Here is a 15,119-nt window from a genome sequence, read left to right on the forward strand (position 1 = left end):
AATACATAAAATTGCTGGGTCTGCATCTAAAGGGATGCAGACCCAGCAATTTTCCTCATTGGTGGCCTGAAGCTGCCACAGCTAGTGGATAATTATGAAACCACCCCCATTAGACTCACTAAGAGCACAGGAGCACAAAGGAACAAACAGTGATTTCTTATGAATAACAAAAGGTAGGAATCTGCAGCAAAGTTCGTCAGAACTTGAAAAAGTACATAGATAACCTAGAGGGGATTTTTATTTATTTTTTTTAACAAAAGTGGAGTTGCGATTTGGAACCCTTTCACGCAGAGGCACTTTTCAGGCATTGTAGCGTTAAAAATAGCACCTGCAAAGCGCCTTTCATACCTCCCCCCCCCCCCCCCCCCCCCAGTGTGAATGCCCAAGTGCTTTCACACTGGGATGGCGTGCTTGTGGGACAGGAAAAGTCCTGCAAGCAGCATCTTTCAGGCGGCGTAGGAGCAGTATATACAGCTCTCATACACAGCCCCTGCCCATTGAAATGAATGGGCAGCGCTCCAGAAGCGCTGCAACATGGGTGCTTTTAATCCTTCGGCCACTAGCGGAGGTTTAAAAGCACCTTGTTAGCAGCCAAAAAGCACCTCTAAAACAGCGGTAAAGCGCTGCTAAAACTAGACCCACCATCCGACCCGCTGTCCCATTGTAAAAGGGATCTTAAAGGGGTTGTAAATGTTTTTTCACCTTAATGCATTCTATGGACTAGGGTGAAAAAACATCTCACAGTGCCTGCGCCCCCAGCCCCTCCCGTTTTTTACTTGCCTCACCCCTCGAAAGTCCTGCGCTTGTCCCCCAACGTCCTTTCCACCGTTCAGCCTAGCCACTGATTGGCTGGAGTGGATGGATGGAAAGCAGTGCAGCCATTGGCTCGTGCTGCTGTCAATCACATCCACTGACGCGGAGCGCCGGGGGGCAGGGGGCGTGTGATACTACGAGCGGCTATAGCCGCCGGCTGTATCACGGGAGCGCGCCCGCAGATGCTTCTCACCATGCGAGGGAGCTCGCATGAACATGAGAAGCACCTGCGGGAGGAAGCCGAGACAGCCGCAGAGGGACCCCAGAAGAGCAGGTTCGGGGCCACTCTGTGCAAAACGAGCTGAACAGTGGAGGTAAGTATAACATGTTTATATAAAAAAAAAAAAAAAAAAAAAAATTCACTTTACAATCCCTTTTATAAGCTTTGAGAATTAAACCTGGAAGCTGATTGGTTTCTTTGCAGAGCTGTACAAGTACACAATATTTTGCACACTCTAGTTTTAGAGTTGTGTCTATGGCCACACACAGCCTGGTTCAGGAGCACCCAGCTTCCTATTGTTTGCACTGTTGATAGATCAATCCAGGTGAATTATTGATTTGACTCATCATTTTTCTCGCAGGGTGGAGTTTGTCAGTCTTGCTGCTCAGTATAAAACTGTGAACCTAGGACAAGGCTTTCCAGATTTCAGTCCTCCAAGTTTTATAAGAGAAGCCTTTGCAAAAGCCATCACTGAGGAGCACACCTTGCTGAACCAGTACACCAGAGTCTTTGTAAGCCTGCTGTTTCATTGCCTTCATTAAACACACCACCCTTCCTGCTAGGTCTGTCTATTATGAGAAATATGGAACTTGGTACTGTGGAATTCTGAAAATGCTAGTGGTTGTTATACTGGTCTGATTGTTTTTGAGATACTCACCTGGAAATATCAGAAAAGTAAGGGGAAGGCCACAAGTTCTATTCTACGTACATTAATTGTTCGGTTACTCTACAGTATCAAATAAAATAAGTCAACATGGAAAGGCAGGAAACATTCTCAGAAGAAGCTCAGTAATACCAAAGGCTGTTCTTCCTTTGGGCCGTTTCCATGGTTTAGTAGCTTGGCTCAATGTAAGTTGCTATGTGCCATAACTTGCCCATCCATATGGAAATCGCTCTACTAGACACCACTACTACAGTGATTGACCCTAGTCCCATGCCAAATGGCTGCCCTGTAGACACAGGAGTTTGCCGCTCGGTACATGCACCATTTAGAAAACTTTTTCTCAATGAGTATAAAGTTTTTCCAGTGATGTAAGTAACTGAGTTAAAATAAACAGATTTATGTAACGCAGTTACTTTAGAGGGTAACTAGTAATCTAACTGATTACTCTTCCCCCCTCATGCTAACTCGGTTCCCATTATTTGGGCGGTGTTAACTTAATTACATCTACCACCCAGGAGGCCCCGCCGTGGCCGCGCTGCCTGGCCGTTCATTCCGCCGCGGGGAGGGGGGCTTTTGCCCGCTGAGCTGAGAAGAGGCTGAGACTCGGACTGTCTGTACCACCCCATCCCGCCCCAGCTATCTAGATAGAGAATGTAGGGGGGGCGGACACTGAAAAATGAAGTCCTGCTGACACCAATCGAGTGAAGTCTCTCTAATCTCTCGTTTTTCTGACTGGACCAGGTTGACATTGTGATGTCCCCACCCCACATTTCCACCCCATCCAGTCAGAGAACTCTTTGCATTAATTGAGAAAATGCAAAGTGTCCTGTGGATGCTGCCTGCTCACCCAAGAGGAACCTTCTGTGTCCGTGACGTAGCAGGGAAGCCACTGGTGTAGCAGTGCCTCCTACAATGATGTCCAGCTTCCATGGGGATCCCACAGGTATGGTGCATGCATTCTTGCATTGGTCTATGCTGGACTGTGTAACTTTGTAAAAATTGCCAAACTGACTGTTTACACCCGGCTGCCCTCTGATTCAGCCAAAGGGGAACAGATCAAACCAGGAGGTAGCCAAGTGTAAGTTTGTTTACATCCGGCACCCCATAGAGGAGAATGTAGAGTCCGATTTGAGTCTTGCTGAAAAATGGACAGCTGGACCTGATGGGTCCCCTTCACATGAGATCCAAAAAATTATAGCTCTATAGCTCTATATTAAAACGCTTTCCTGGGGATGGCCTTTTAAAATGGAGATATGTGTTTTATGACGTGGACACCAAGAGATCCTCCTTCCTCTGTAACGAGAAAAGAGCAAACGCTCCCTGTGTTGAATCCATGTCCTGGTTGGAAACGTCCATTCTGGAAAGCTCAGTCAGTGGTTTTCACTGCTACTTAGTGATCACTGTATGATCTGTCTGAAATCATCCAGATTGGGCAATAGCCATCGTAGGTACTGGACCTGTAGGGCTCAAAATGTTACCTTTTTAAAATCCCATATCTCTTGTAGAAATCTGATGTTGGTCATCAGTGGGTGATATTACTGCTGCTGCAAATATACCATCTAACCCTAATTGGTTTTATTTTTTTGTGTCTGTATTAAACAAAAATACTTTGTTAAATTCAAATCACTGGCGCTCACCCACTGCCTTATACTGCAACAGGTGAATGTTGTCAACCTGCCCTACAACTTCTGGCTGTTGTAGAGTTGACCTCTGGAGCAGTGAGTGACGTCACTGGAAGTGACCTTCATCCGGCACCCAATGCAGCTAGAGGAAGCTATAATGTGGTCATGTGCCCATGAACTAGCAATCTAGGTATGGTTATGGTACAAAACTTTTTTGTAGACCTGCAACATCAAGCTTTGCCTTGGAGCATCGGTATAAACTCTAAAAAAAAAAGTAAATTTTTCTAACACGGACAGCGTGCGTTACCTTGCCTTGTGGTGCGCTGCAAGGAGTCTGAGTCTCAGGACCAGAACAAATGTACAGATAAGCAGGTATACTTTTTGGTTTCCTGATCCACATAATTGATCTGGGTTAGGGACCTAATCTTGGCGCTATTGGATTAACATGCCAGCTAGCATTTTTAGGAGGAGGTCCTCAATGGCAGCTTCTATATTTCTCTCTTCAGGTTTGTTTTACACTAACCTCAAGCCCTAAAATCCTGGACTGACTTGCATGCTACATTAATAAATGTTTATGTAAAATACTAATATACCTGATCCAGGACACAAGAGACCTACTCCTTTTTTTTGCTCTGCATACCTTACTAATTTAGAGGCCTGGAGTGAGCAGACTTTTTACAAACGTCTGAAATTTAGGCAGCTTGTTTCTTTTAACACTCTGTTGTTTGTTTTTTTACAGGGGCATCCTCCATTGGTGAAGGTTCTTGCCAAGTTGTTTGGCCGACTTCTTGGAAGAGAACTAGACCCTCTCACCAATGTCTTGGTGACAGTGGGCGCCTATGGGGCTCTTTTTTCTGCTTTCCAAGCTCTGGTAGATGAAGGTGATGAGGTAACCATCTAACTGTCCCTTATTACAGCACTATATCAGTGGTATGTAAATGTATTGAATACAGGTAAGAAAGAAGAACCTTGCTAGACTCTGGTAGTGAGGGGGTCCGGTATTATGGCTCCCTCACTAGCAGTCTCTTGGTTGGTCACCAGGATACAGAGACCTATGGCCTGATCACTAGGTATGGAGAGGCAAGAGTTAAGTTGAGCGCATATGTGGTCAGTGCTAAGTGCCCGGTGGGACTCCATTCTGTTTCTAGGAGAGAGAGGTAACGGAGATGTGCTGACTGGTAGAGTGGGCATGTGCTCTTCAAGTCCTTCCTAATGCAATACATACACCTCTACAAGTGTGTAAGACATGGGAAGAAATCATATGGAGAAACTCCACACATTACACTATTTACAAGTGGCTTATCTCTGAGTTGGGAGATTGCCCCAGATCCCTCCAAAAAAAACCTGACACGACTATTACTGTCACAAGGAATGTCATCAAAATGTGTTTTTTTTTTTTTTTTTTTTTTAAAGCGCCCATCCCTCTGTGCTCGCACGCTAAAGTAAACGCATACGTAAGTCGTACCTGCAAATGTAAACCATGTTCAAATTATACATGTGAGGTATAAGCAAGACCTCCTCTGTAACTAAAATGACTAAACTAAAAAATTACTACATTTTTAAAGCGTTGCCTATGGAGATTTTTAAGTACCGTAGTTTGTCGCCATTCCATGAGTGTGCGCAGTTTCACAGCATGGCATGTTGGTTATCTGCATAACATCATCTTTCACAATATACAAAAAAATTGAGCTAACTTTACTGTTTACTTTTTCTTTTTTCTTTTTTTTTTTTTTATTGCAACGCTCACCATTTTTATTCTCTAGGGTCTGTACTAAATCTATATTGTTTGGAGGTTCTAAAGTAATTTTCTAGCAAAAAATACTGATTTTAACTTCTAAGCAACAAGTGTCAGAAAAAGGCCTGGTCTTTTAAGTGGTTTAATGTGGAACATGGAAGAAGTGTCACGTGCCTGCCCTACAAGTAATTTTTACTGCTTAGGAAATTATGCATTTTATGCCTTTTTTTTTTTTTTTTTTTTTTTTTTTTTTTTTTTTTACAATGCCAGCTTTTACATTTACTATAATTTCTCCTTCTCTTCTGCAAATCCCAAGTCTACGGATGATTTCAGCATAATTGTGTTAAATTTTTACTTTCGTATTATAAGTTATTTGTATGAGTATACATATGCTGTAAATCATGGATTTTGACATTAAAGTGGACCTATAGCCAAAATGTGTGTGTGTGTGTGTGTGTGTGTGTGTGTGTGTGTGTGTGGGGGGTGGGGGGGGGGGGGGTTTCTTTGTGTTGTAGGGAAGGGTAAAATGTCTAATCTGCCTGTCTCTCTAAGCGCTTGTACACACGGTCGGAGATTTCGACGGAATGTGTCCGATCGGACCGTTTTGTCGGATATTCCGACTGTCTGTGGTCTACATCGGACTGTTTCCGTCGGCGTATCCGACGAACCAAGTTTTCCAACTTGCTGCTAAAATTTTGCGACAAAATGCTCCGATCGGACATACTCCGATCATGTGTAGAGAATTCCAATCAAAGTGCTCAGATCAAATTCCTACACCAAAGCTATTGGCTACTAGCGTGAACGTAGTCCCGTCGTAACGAAATAACGTAATCGCGTCGGATTTTCCGACAACTTAGTCCGACCATGTGTATGCAACAGTTTCGGACAAAATCTGACGGATTTGGTTGTCGGAATCTCCAAAAGTGTGTACAATGGCTTATTGAGGGGATTTCCTATTGCAGTAAAACCTTGGTTTGAGAGTAACTTCATTTTGCAAGACAAGCTGCTTTTATTTATTTTTTATTTATTTTTTTTAAAGAAATTTTGACTTGATAAACAAGCGATGTCTTGATATACAAGTAGCGTCATGTCACAACTGAGTATAAAAAAGAGGGGCATCTCTAAGTGTAGCAATATGGTTACATTTTATGAAGGTACAACATTTAGCAACTCGCATAGTTGATGATTAAAACAGGCACGTCTAAGTATGGAGTAAAGCTGTCTACATCAAGCCTCGCTTTCAGATCCCTCTACTGCAGGGTAGTCTTCCCGGTCATGATTGCAGACTGACAGTGGTGGGAGCTGGTGGTGGAGGATGGTCTATGTGGACAGCTTTACCCCAATTGCCTGCGTACTTTAGATGTGCCTCTCTTAATCATAAACCATGCCAGTTGCTGAATGTTGTACCTTCATTAAATTTAACCCTTTTTTTTTTTACACTTGGACGCCTCTCCTCTTTTTACTCTGTAGCTTTTGCTTCTAATCTCCTTGCGGATGGACATTTTTATGGTTACACAACTTTACTCACATTATTAAAATCTTTTTATAGGGACTATAAACTGAAGACCTATGAATAAATGATTGTGGAATGAATCCTCTGAGTTTCCATTACTGCTTATGGGGAAATTCGCTTTTGATATACAAGGGCTTTGGATTACAACATGTTTCCGAAACTAATTATGCTTGCAATCCAAGGTTTTACTATAATTTTTTTTTTATTTTCTCCCTCTGTGAAAATGAAAATGATCACAAGGCAGTGGAGAATCTACTCCTCAGGGCCACCGCAGCCTAAAATATACTCTTTAACCACTTAAGGGCCGCCGTATTGCCATTATACGTCATCGCAATGGCACCGGCAGGCACAAGCACGTAGATGTACGTGCCTGCCTTCCAGCGGGTGGGGGGTCCGATCGGACCCCCCTCTCGCTGGATACGGCGGTCCATTTCCCTCCAGGAGCGATCCGTGATGAGGGGATGGCCGTTGGTTTCTGGCCACCCCCTCTGGATCGCTCCTGGCCAATGACGAGCTTCCTCCCACTGTGTATTGTTTACACAGGAAGGAGGAAGTGATGTCATTCTCCTCGGGGCGGTCTTTTTGACCGGACTACGAGGAGAAGACTAAAAGTAAGTGCACCAAAACACTACACTGACACATAGGTACACAAACCCCCCCCAGTCACAGTGTCAGTGTCACTGATTGCATTGATCATTTCTTTACTGATCAATGCATTCAGTGTCAGTTGTAACAGTTAAAACTGTCAGGGCAGTTAGTGTAAGGTCCCTATCACCCCCCAATAAAGATTTAACCCCCTGATTGCCCCTAGAGTTAACCCTTTCACCCCCTTTTGCCAGTGTCACTAAGCGATCATTTTTCTGATCGCTGCATCAGTGTCGCTACTGTCGCTAGGTAGCTAGTTATTTTTTTAGGTTCACCGCCAGGTTTTTATATCGCTAGGTACCCCGATATACTACCCAATAATGGTTTTAACCCCCTGATTGCCCCTAGTTAACCCTTTCACCCCCTTTTGCCACTGTCACTAAGCGATCATTTTTCTGATCGCTGCATTAGTGTCGCTAGGTAGCTAGTTTTTTTTTTTAGGTTCACCGCCAGGTTTTTATAGCGCTAGGTACCCCGATATACTACCCAATAATGATTTTAACCCCCTGATTGCCCCTAGTTAACCCTTTCACCCCCTTTTGCCAGTGTCACTAAGCAATCGTTTTTCTGATCGCTGCATTAGTGTCACTAGTGTCGTTAAGTAGCTAGTTATATTTTTAGGTTCACCGCCAGGTTTTTATAGCGTTAGGTACCCCCATATACTACCCAATAATGGTTTTAACCCCCTGATTGCCCCTAGTTAACCCTTTCACCAGCCATCACAGTATAAGTGTCACTGGTGACACTGGTTAGCCAGTTAGTTATTTAGGTTCCCCGTCAGGTTTTTATATAGTGCCAGGGACCCCCATATACTACCTAATAAAAATTTGAACCCCCTGATTGTCCCTAGTTAACCCTTTCACCACTGATCACCGTATAAGTGTTACGGGTGACTCTGGTTAGTTTGCTTTTCATTGCATCGGGGCACCCACCATTTATTACCCAATAAAGGTTTAACCCCCTGATCACCCGGCGGGTGAGATCAATTAGGTTTTAGGGTCGGGGTCTGCGTCGCCCCAGGCAGCGCTAGGTTAGTGCCAGTACTGCTAACACCCACACGCAAAGCATAAACCTCCTGTAGTGGTATAGAATCTGAACAGATCAATATCTGATCTGATCAGATCTATACTAGCGTCCCCAGCAGTTCAGGGTTCCAAAAAAAACGCATTGTTAGCGGGATCAGCCCAGATACCTGCTAGCACCTGCGTTTTGCCCCTCTGCCCAGCCCACCCAAGTGCAGTATCGATCGTTCACTGTCACTTACAAAACACTAAACGCATAACTGCAGCGATCGCAGAGTCAGGCCTGATCCCTGCGATCGCTAACAGTTTTTTGGTAGCATTTTATATTTAAATCCGGAAGGCAGTGCTTGGTTTTTGGGGTCCCGTACGTGGCTAGGCTCCCAAAAAGTCCCCCACATGTGGTATCCCCGTACTCGGGAGAAGCAGCAGAATTTATTTTGGGGTGTAATTTGACTTATGCCCATAGCATGTGTGAGCAATATATCATTTAGTGACAACTTTGTGCAAAAAAAAAAGTTTGTAATATTCCCTTGTGGCAAAATATAAAATATTCCATGGACTCAACATGCCTCTCAGTAAATAGCTTGGGGTGTCTACTTTCCAAAATGGGGTCATTTTGGGGGGTTTTGTGCTATTTTGGCATTTTATGGCCTTCGAAACTGTGATAGGTAGTGAGGAGTGAAATCAAAAATTTGCACCCTTAGAAATCCTGAAGGTGGTGATTGGTTTTCGGGGTGCCGTGCGCAATTAGACTCCCAAAAAGTCCCACACATGTGGTATCTCCATACTCGGGAGAAGTAGCGGAATATATTTTGGGGTGCAATTCCACATATAACCATGGCATGTGTGAGCAATATATTATTTAGTGACAACGTTTTGTAAATTTTTTTTTTTTTTTTTTTTTTTTGTCATTCAATCCCTTAGGACAAAAAAATAAATATTCAATGGGCTCAACATACCCATCAGCAATTTCCTTGGGGTGTCTTCTTTCCAAAATGGGGTCATTTGGGGGGGGGGGGTTTGTACTGCCCTGCCATTTTAGCACCTCAAGAAATGAGATGGGCAGTCATAAATTAAAAGCTGTGTAAATTCCAGAAAATGTACTCTAGTTTGTAGACGCTATAACTTTTGCGCAAACCAAAAAATATACGCTTATTGACTTTTTTTACTAAAGACATGTGGCTGAATAAATTTTGCCCTCAATGTATGACTAAAATTTAGTTTATTCGATTTTTCTTATAACAAAAAGGAAGAAAATATCTTTTTTTTTTTTTTTTTTTTTTTTTTTTTTTTTTTTTTTCAAAATTTTCGCTCTTTTTCCATTTATATCGCAAAAAATAAAAATCGCAGAGGCAATCAAATACCATCAAAAGAGAGCTCTATTTGTGGGAAGAAAAGGACGCAAATTTCGTTTGGGTGCAATATTGCATGACCGCGCAATTACCAGTTAAAGCAGCGCAGTGCGAAATTGGAAAAAGACCTCTGGTCCTTAAGGTGTTTATTGGTCCGGGCTGTAGTGGTTAAGGTCCTCCAACAGAATGCTAAGCATCATTAGCAAGTCTACAAATGCCTGCATTATCTAAGTAGCCTCACCTCCTAGAAAATGCTGACATCCCAGCTCCTCATTGTCCCTGGATTTTCACTGTGAAACCTCCCCGACATTTTCCTTCACCTCCCCTCTTGCTTTGGGGTAATACAGCCACCCCCTATCCCCAACTTTTCCCTATGCCAGTTCGTGTATCTCCTCCCACAGTGCCATGTTTTCTTTCAACGCCTGCGTTTAAATCCCAGATGGGGCATGTTTATTATGAAATGGTGATTCTGGCAAATTGTGTGGACAAACCCAGAATTATTCAAGATATGGCCCCAAAAGATATTCAAAAACGGAAGAAAGGAGATGCTGCACTTTGTAGGTGCTTGTTGAACAGAAGCATGTATCAAAAATCAATTAAAACGGTTATATTTATTAAATCATACAAATCAGAATTAATACATCCAAGTATCATCATCCATTGAGAGTAGATGACTAACGCTACTTATGTCGCTGTTTCCACACTTTAATTTTTCTAAATGTTTCGCCATATAGGCTTCTTCAGGAAAAGGTGTGGTATAGTGACTACTAAACAGATAAAAAATATATACATATCATTATCATGGCTGTTAGATACAATATACAACAAAAAATAATGGTAAGCCTACACCCAACCATCTAGCAAAGGTTTTACCAAACATGGCTTCCTACCTCAGTAGTAATGTGTGGGTGATCATATGACCGTCATGGACAGACTCCCTTCATCTTGAATCTGCTTCCATGATCTCGCCACCCCATTACTACTAAGGTAAGAAGTTTAGAGAATTTTCTCTATGTATATTTTTTTATCTGTTTAGTAGTCACTACACCACGCCTTTTCCTGAAGAAGCCTATATGGCAAAACATGCAGAAAAATGAAAGCGTGGAAACAGATTTAACTAGCATAACAGTCATCTACTCTCAATGGATGATGATATTTGGATGTATTAATGTTGTTTGTTTGTTTTTTATTTTTTGTATGATTTAATCAATATTACTGTTTTTTTTAACAGATTTTTGATTCATGGTTCTGTTCAACCTAGAAAGTCCCGCATCTCCACTCTTTCATATTAAAAAAACAGAAGAAAGAAGTTGCATGCCACAACTATGTCCAATAAGGCTCTTTTTTTGGGGGGGGGCGGGTGGGGTTTGTATAAGCAAGTCTGGCAGTGGTACAGCCAGTAAAGTGTCTGTTGTGTAAGCATGAGGTCATGCATTTTGAGTCCAGAGTGCAGTATGCTTAGTTAAAAGTAGAGATATTGCCAAAGCGCCTAATCAAGTTTGTTGTTTGTTTTTTTGTTTTTTGTTTTGTTTTTTTGTAAAATTTGAGACTGAATGAGATTGTTATTCTACAGCCTGACATCACCAAAGGGCCACACAGAATCTTCAATATATGTAATGCTTGAGAGGACTGTCAGCCTCTGTTCACACTAGATGCGGTGTGAATTCGCAGCGGATTCCACACCGCATCAAAATCGCAACCTGTCCATGCGAACCGATTGCGGACTGTATGTTACATTAACACAGTGCGAGTTGCGGAATCGGATGACATGGGTGTGAACACCCATGCCATCCGATTCTAGTGCAGACAAAAAAAGGGTCCCACACCAGTTTGGTGTGATTTGAGCCATACAAATCTATGGCTCAAATTGCACCCCAGAGACACCTAATGTAATTCACACAGGAATGTGCTGCGATTACTGTGTAACTTGCATGCAGTGTCTTGCACCGCATCGTGTCAACCCGGGCTCAGAGACTGCTGACCTAATAGAGGCAATGAGGGTCAGAGAGTGTGGACATGTTACGTTTTTGGGTTGGGATATGCTGCAGCAGACAATACAAAGCTGGAAACGTGTTATGAGGCTAGTAGTGATAAATGCAATGACCTAATTAACGTTCCCACTACAGACTGCTGAGGTCTGAGGGCCGCACATCATATATACTAAAGCGGGCCACAGGTTGAGCACCAGCGCTCTGTACATACAGACACAAAGTTTGTAGGGAACTGTGGAAACTGTGTGTGTGTGGTGTGGGTTTTTTTTTTTTTTTTTCAAATGTATATTTGTTTAATGACATACTGTAAAAATTTTTTACAGGTCATTGTCATAGAACCATCATTTGACTGCTATCAACCAATGACGAAAATGGCCGGTGGACAATGTGTGTTTATTCCCTTAAGACCTGTAAGTAGCTTTCTTTGTCTAATAGCAGGATAGTTGGCTATCTGAGACCTGCTATGTAAAAGGCTTTAGACAGCCGTCACATCCTGCATGCTGATTTCAACAAGCTGCTTAATTTTATTGACTTATGCCCCATACACACGGTCTGATTTTCCGACAGAAAATGTGCGATCGGATTATGTTGTAGGAAAATCTGACCGTGTGGGCTTCATCGGATTTTCCAACGCACAAAGTTTGAGAGCAGGATCAATAATTTTCCGACAACAGAAGCCGATCGCATAAATTCGATCATGTGTAGACAATTCCAACAGACAAAGTGCCACGCATGCTCAGAATAAACGAATGCCCTGTACACACTGTCAGATATTCTGACTACAAAATCCATCTTCCCCTTTTTTTTTTTTTTTTTTTTTTTTTTTTTTCTGACGGATTTTGGCCGAAACTTGTGTTGCATACACACGGTAGGACAAAGTTGTCGGAAAATCCGATCGTTCGGAACGAGGTGACGTAAATCGCGTACGACAGGACTATAAAAAGGCCAGTAGCCAATAGCTTCTCCTAATTCTGAACACGCGTGGCACTTTGTCCGTCAGAATTCTCTACACACGATCGGAAAAAGTCTGATCGGATTTTGTTGGAAAAATTTTAGATCCAGCTCTCAAACTTTTTCCGGCAGGAAAAGTCTGATAGAGCCCACACACGATCGGATTTTCCGAACATAATCCGATCTGACTTTTTCCATCTGAATTTCCAGCTGTGTGTAGAGGGCATAAGAGATGAACGCTATGGCTACTGGCCCGTTTATAGTCCCAACGTATGTGTTTGACATCACCTTGTTCAGAACGATCGGATTTTCCAACAACTTTGTGCAACACAAGTTTTGGACAAAATCCGGCGTAAAAATCTGATGGCTTTTGTCAGGGCCGTCTTTAATATTGATTGGACCCTGGGCAAAAAAAATCTTGGGGGGGGGGGGGCACCCCCTCCCCCACCCCCACCCCCACCCCCCCCATGCAATTTCACTCTCCACCTTCTCTGAGACATACAATAAATAGCAGCTAGACTTAAAATCAGTTTACTGTGTCAGATCAGGCAGCGATTGCGATTGGTTGCCAGAAGTTACAGCATATCATTACTGCTTACTGACTGGTTACTAGAGGTTACAGCACTCCTTAAGACTCACTGATTAGTTGCTAGAGGTTACAGCACATTTCTGCTCGTTGATTGGCTGCTAGAGATTGGTGTACAGTAATACTGCTCACTGGTTTCTATAGGTTACAGTATATCTTCTCCTCACTGCAGGGGGGAATAATATACCTATTAATGCTGCCTTTATTTACATATCAATGCAGTTGGCCTCAGCTATTTACATATGAATGCCAGTATTTACATGTAAACACAGGTCTGCAGGTGAGTCATCTGAACACAATAGGGCAGAGCTGGGCAGCATTAGTAGCAGCACAGGACTAAAACTTCAAGGGACAAGAGAATGTAAACTGGGATAGTTGGCAAGTAGGAGGCAGCTGCTTTGGGCCCCACAACAATGACAGGGCCCAGGGCAGCTGCCCCTTTTGCCCTGCTTTAAAGACGGCCCTGGCTTTTGTGGTTGGAATGTCCGACCGTGTGTATGGGGCATTACAGTAGATTGTGTCTTTGCCAAGTATATATTGACCTCACAGGCAGAATAAAGCATGTGCTGTGTCTAGCAAGGGCAGCCTCTCTACAAGTTGGTCAGATGAATTGAACTCTTAAGGTGTAAATGATAAAGATCTCCCTTTTCTTTTTTTTTTCCCCCCATACAAGTCTTTTTTTTTTCTTATCCACAGAAGCCTACAGATGCAGGACAGCTACATAGTAGTGGGGACTGGAGGCTTGACCCTGCAGAGCTTGAAGCGAAGATCACCAAACGCACCAAGGTTCTTGTGTTAAACACTCCAAATAACCCGCTGGGAAAAGTGAGTATAGAAATGTTTTTTTTCATGAAGCTGATCTTCAGGCAGGCGGATGCAGTTGTGTACTTGCTTTAAAATAAAATTTTCATACAGCCACCATAAGTACCTGAATCTGTCTTGATATTCGCCTCATGTCATCCCCTTGCACAGCATCACATTGGGTATACATGTATATCCTTTTATTCAGCCATCAGAATAAAGGAATCTTCCAACTGTGCCACAGTATTCTGATAGCAGAACTCCTCTGCTGCCACAATACATTGATGAGCACTGCACCTAATTGGTTGCATCGGCTGATGAAATCAAAGTTTTCCAGCAGTCCAATTTGAGAGAAGTTGTAACAATAATCTTTTTTTTTTTTTTTTTTTTTTTTTATTTAAAATAACAAAGATGTTCTGTCTAACTGCTGTGTAATGGTTTTGCACAGAGCAGCCCTGATCCTCCTCTTCTCTGGTCCCTCCTCAGCTCTCCTGGCCCCTTTCCTCCTGTTGCGTGCCCCCACAGCAAGCAGCTTGCTATGGGGGGCACCCGAGCCCAGCTCCAGCTCTGTGTCTATTCAGACACAGAGCCGCAGCCCTGCCCCTCCTGATTGTCTCCCTGAATTTGACAGCAGCGGGAGCTAATGGCGCCACGCTGCCACATCACTGGATAGAGATAGGGCTCAGGTAAGTATTATGGGAGCTGCTGCACACTTATTATTTTTATATTTTTTTATCTTCATGCATCGAATGCCTTAAGAAAAAAAAAAAAAACTTCTGACCCTACAACCACTTTAATCTACTGATTGACTTCTGTTGGACAAGGGTCACACACAGATCAAAATTTTGGCTGGTTCAGCAGCAGAATTAAAGTCCATGTGTATCAATCTTAAGATTGGAAGAGGATGCCAATAAAGCTCTCTTGTATTTACATGTGCTACATGAAGTGGTCAGAAGAGGTAAAGTGTTCCTAAACCCACAACAGTAAAATCTGTCTGTATATGCAGTAAAGCATGCTTGCTATACTCTCTGTGGAACCTAGGGGGTTATTCCTGCGCATTGTGTAAAAAGACTGTCTGTCTGATCCACCCCTTTTTCCACCGTCCCCAATCCATCTCCTGAAAGAACAGAGCTTTGGGGGCACATGCTCAATTTGGTGTGTATTGCTAGAGATGTATTTTTTTTTTTTTTTTTGAGGGTGCATG

General features: G+C 42.9%; 1 protein-coding gene across 7 annotated transcripts in view; it reads left to right on the plus strand.

Annotated features, from left to right (window-relative positions):
* The window catches only part of KYAT1 (kynurenine aminotransferase 1), a 74,811-nt gene that overhangs the window by 34,722 nt on the left and 24,970 nt on the right, over positions 1–15,119 (plus strand). For all 7 annotated transcript variants that reach the window (XM_077478667.1, XM_077478647.1, XM_077478674.1 and 4 more), the window contains 4 exons: positions 1,395–1,545; positions 4,059–4,208; positions 11,901–11,987; positions 13,811–13,939. In XM_077478667.1, coding sequence (XP_077334793.1) covers positions 1,395–1,545; positions 4,059–4,208; positions 11,901–11,987; positions 13,811–13,939 — 517 coding nt within the window. The remainder of the gene's footprint in view (positions 1–1,394; positions 1,546–4,058; positions 4,209–11,900; positions 11,988–13,810; positions 13,940–15,119) is intronic.

This window comes from Lithobates pipiens, unplaced genomic scaffold (genome assembly GCF_037356315.1).
Source record: "Lithobates pipiens isolate NorthernLeopardFrog02 unplaced genomic scaffold, aLitPip1_a1.2 Scaffold_1, whole genome shotgun sequence".
NCBI lineage: Eukaryota > Metazoa > Chordata > Amphibia > Anura > Ranidae > Lithobates > Lithobates pipiens.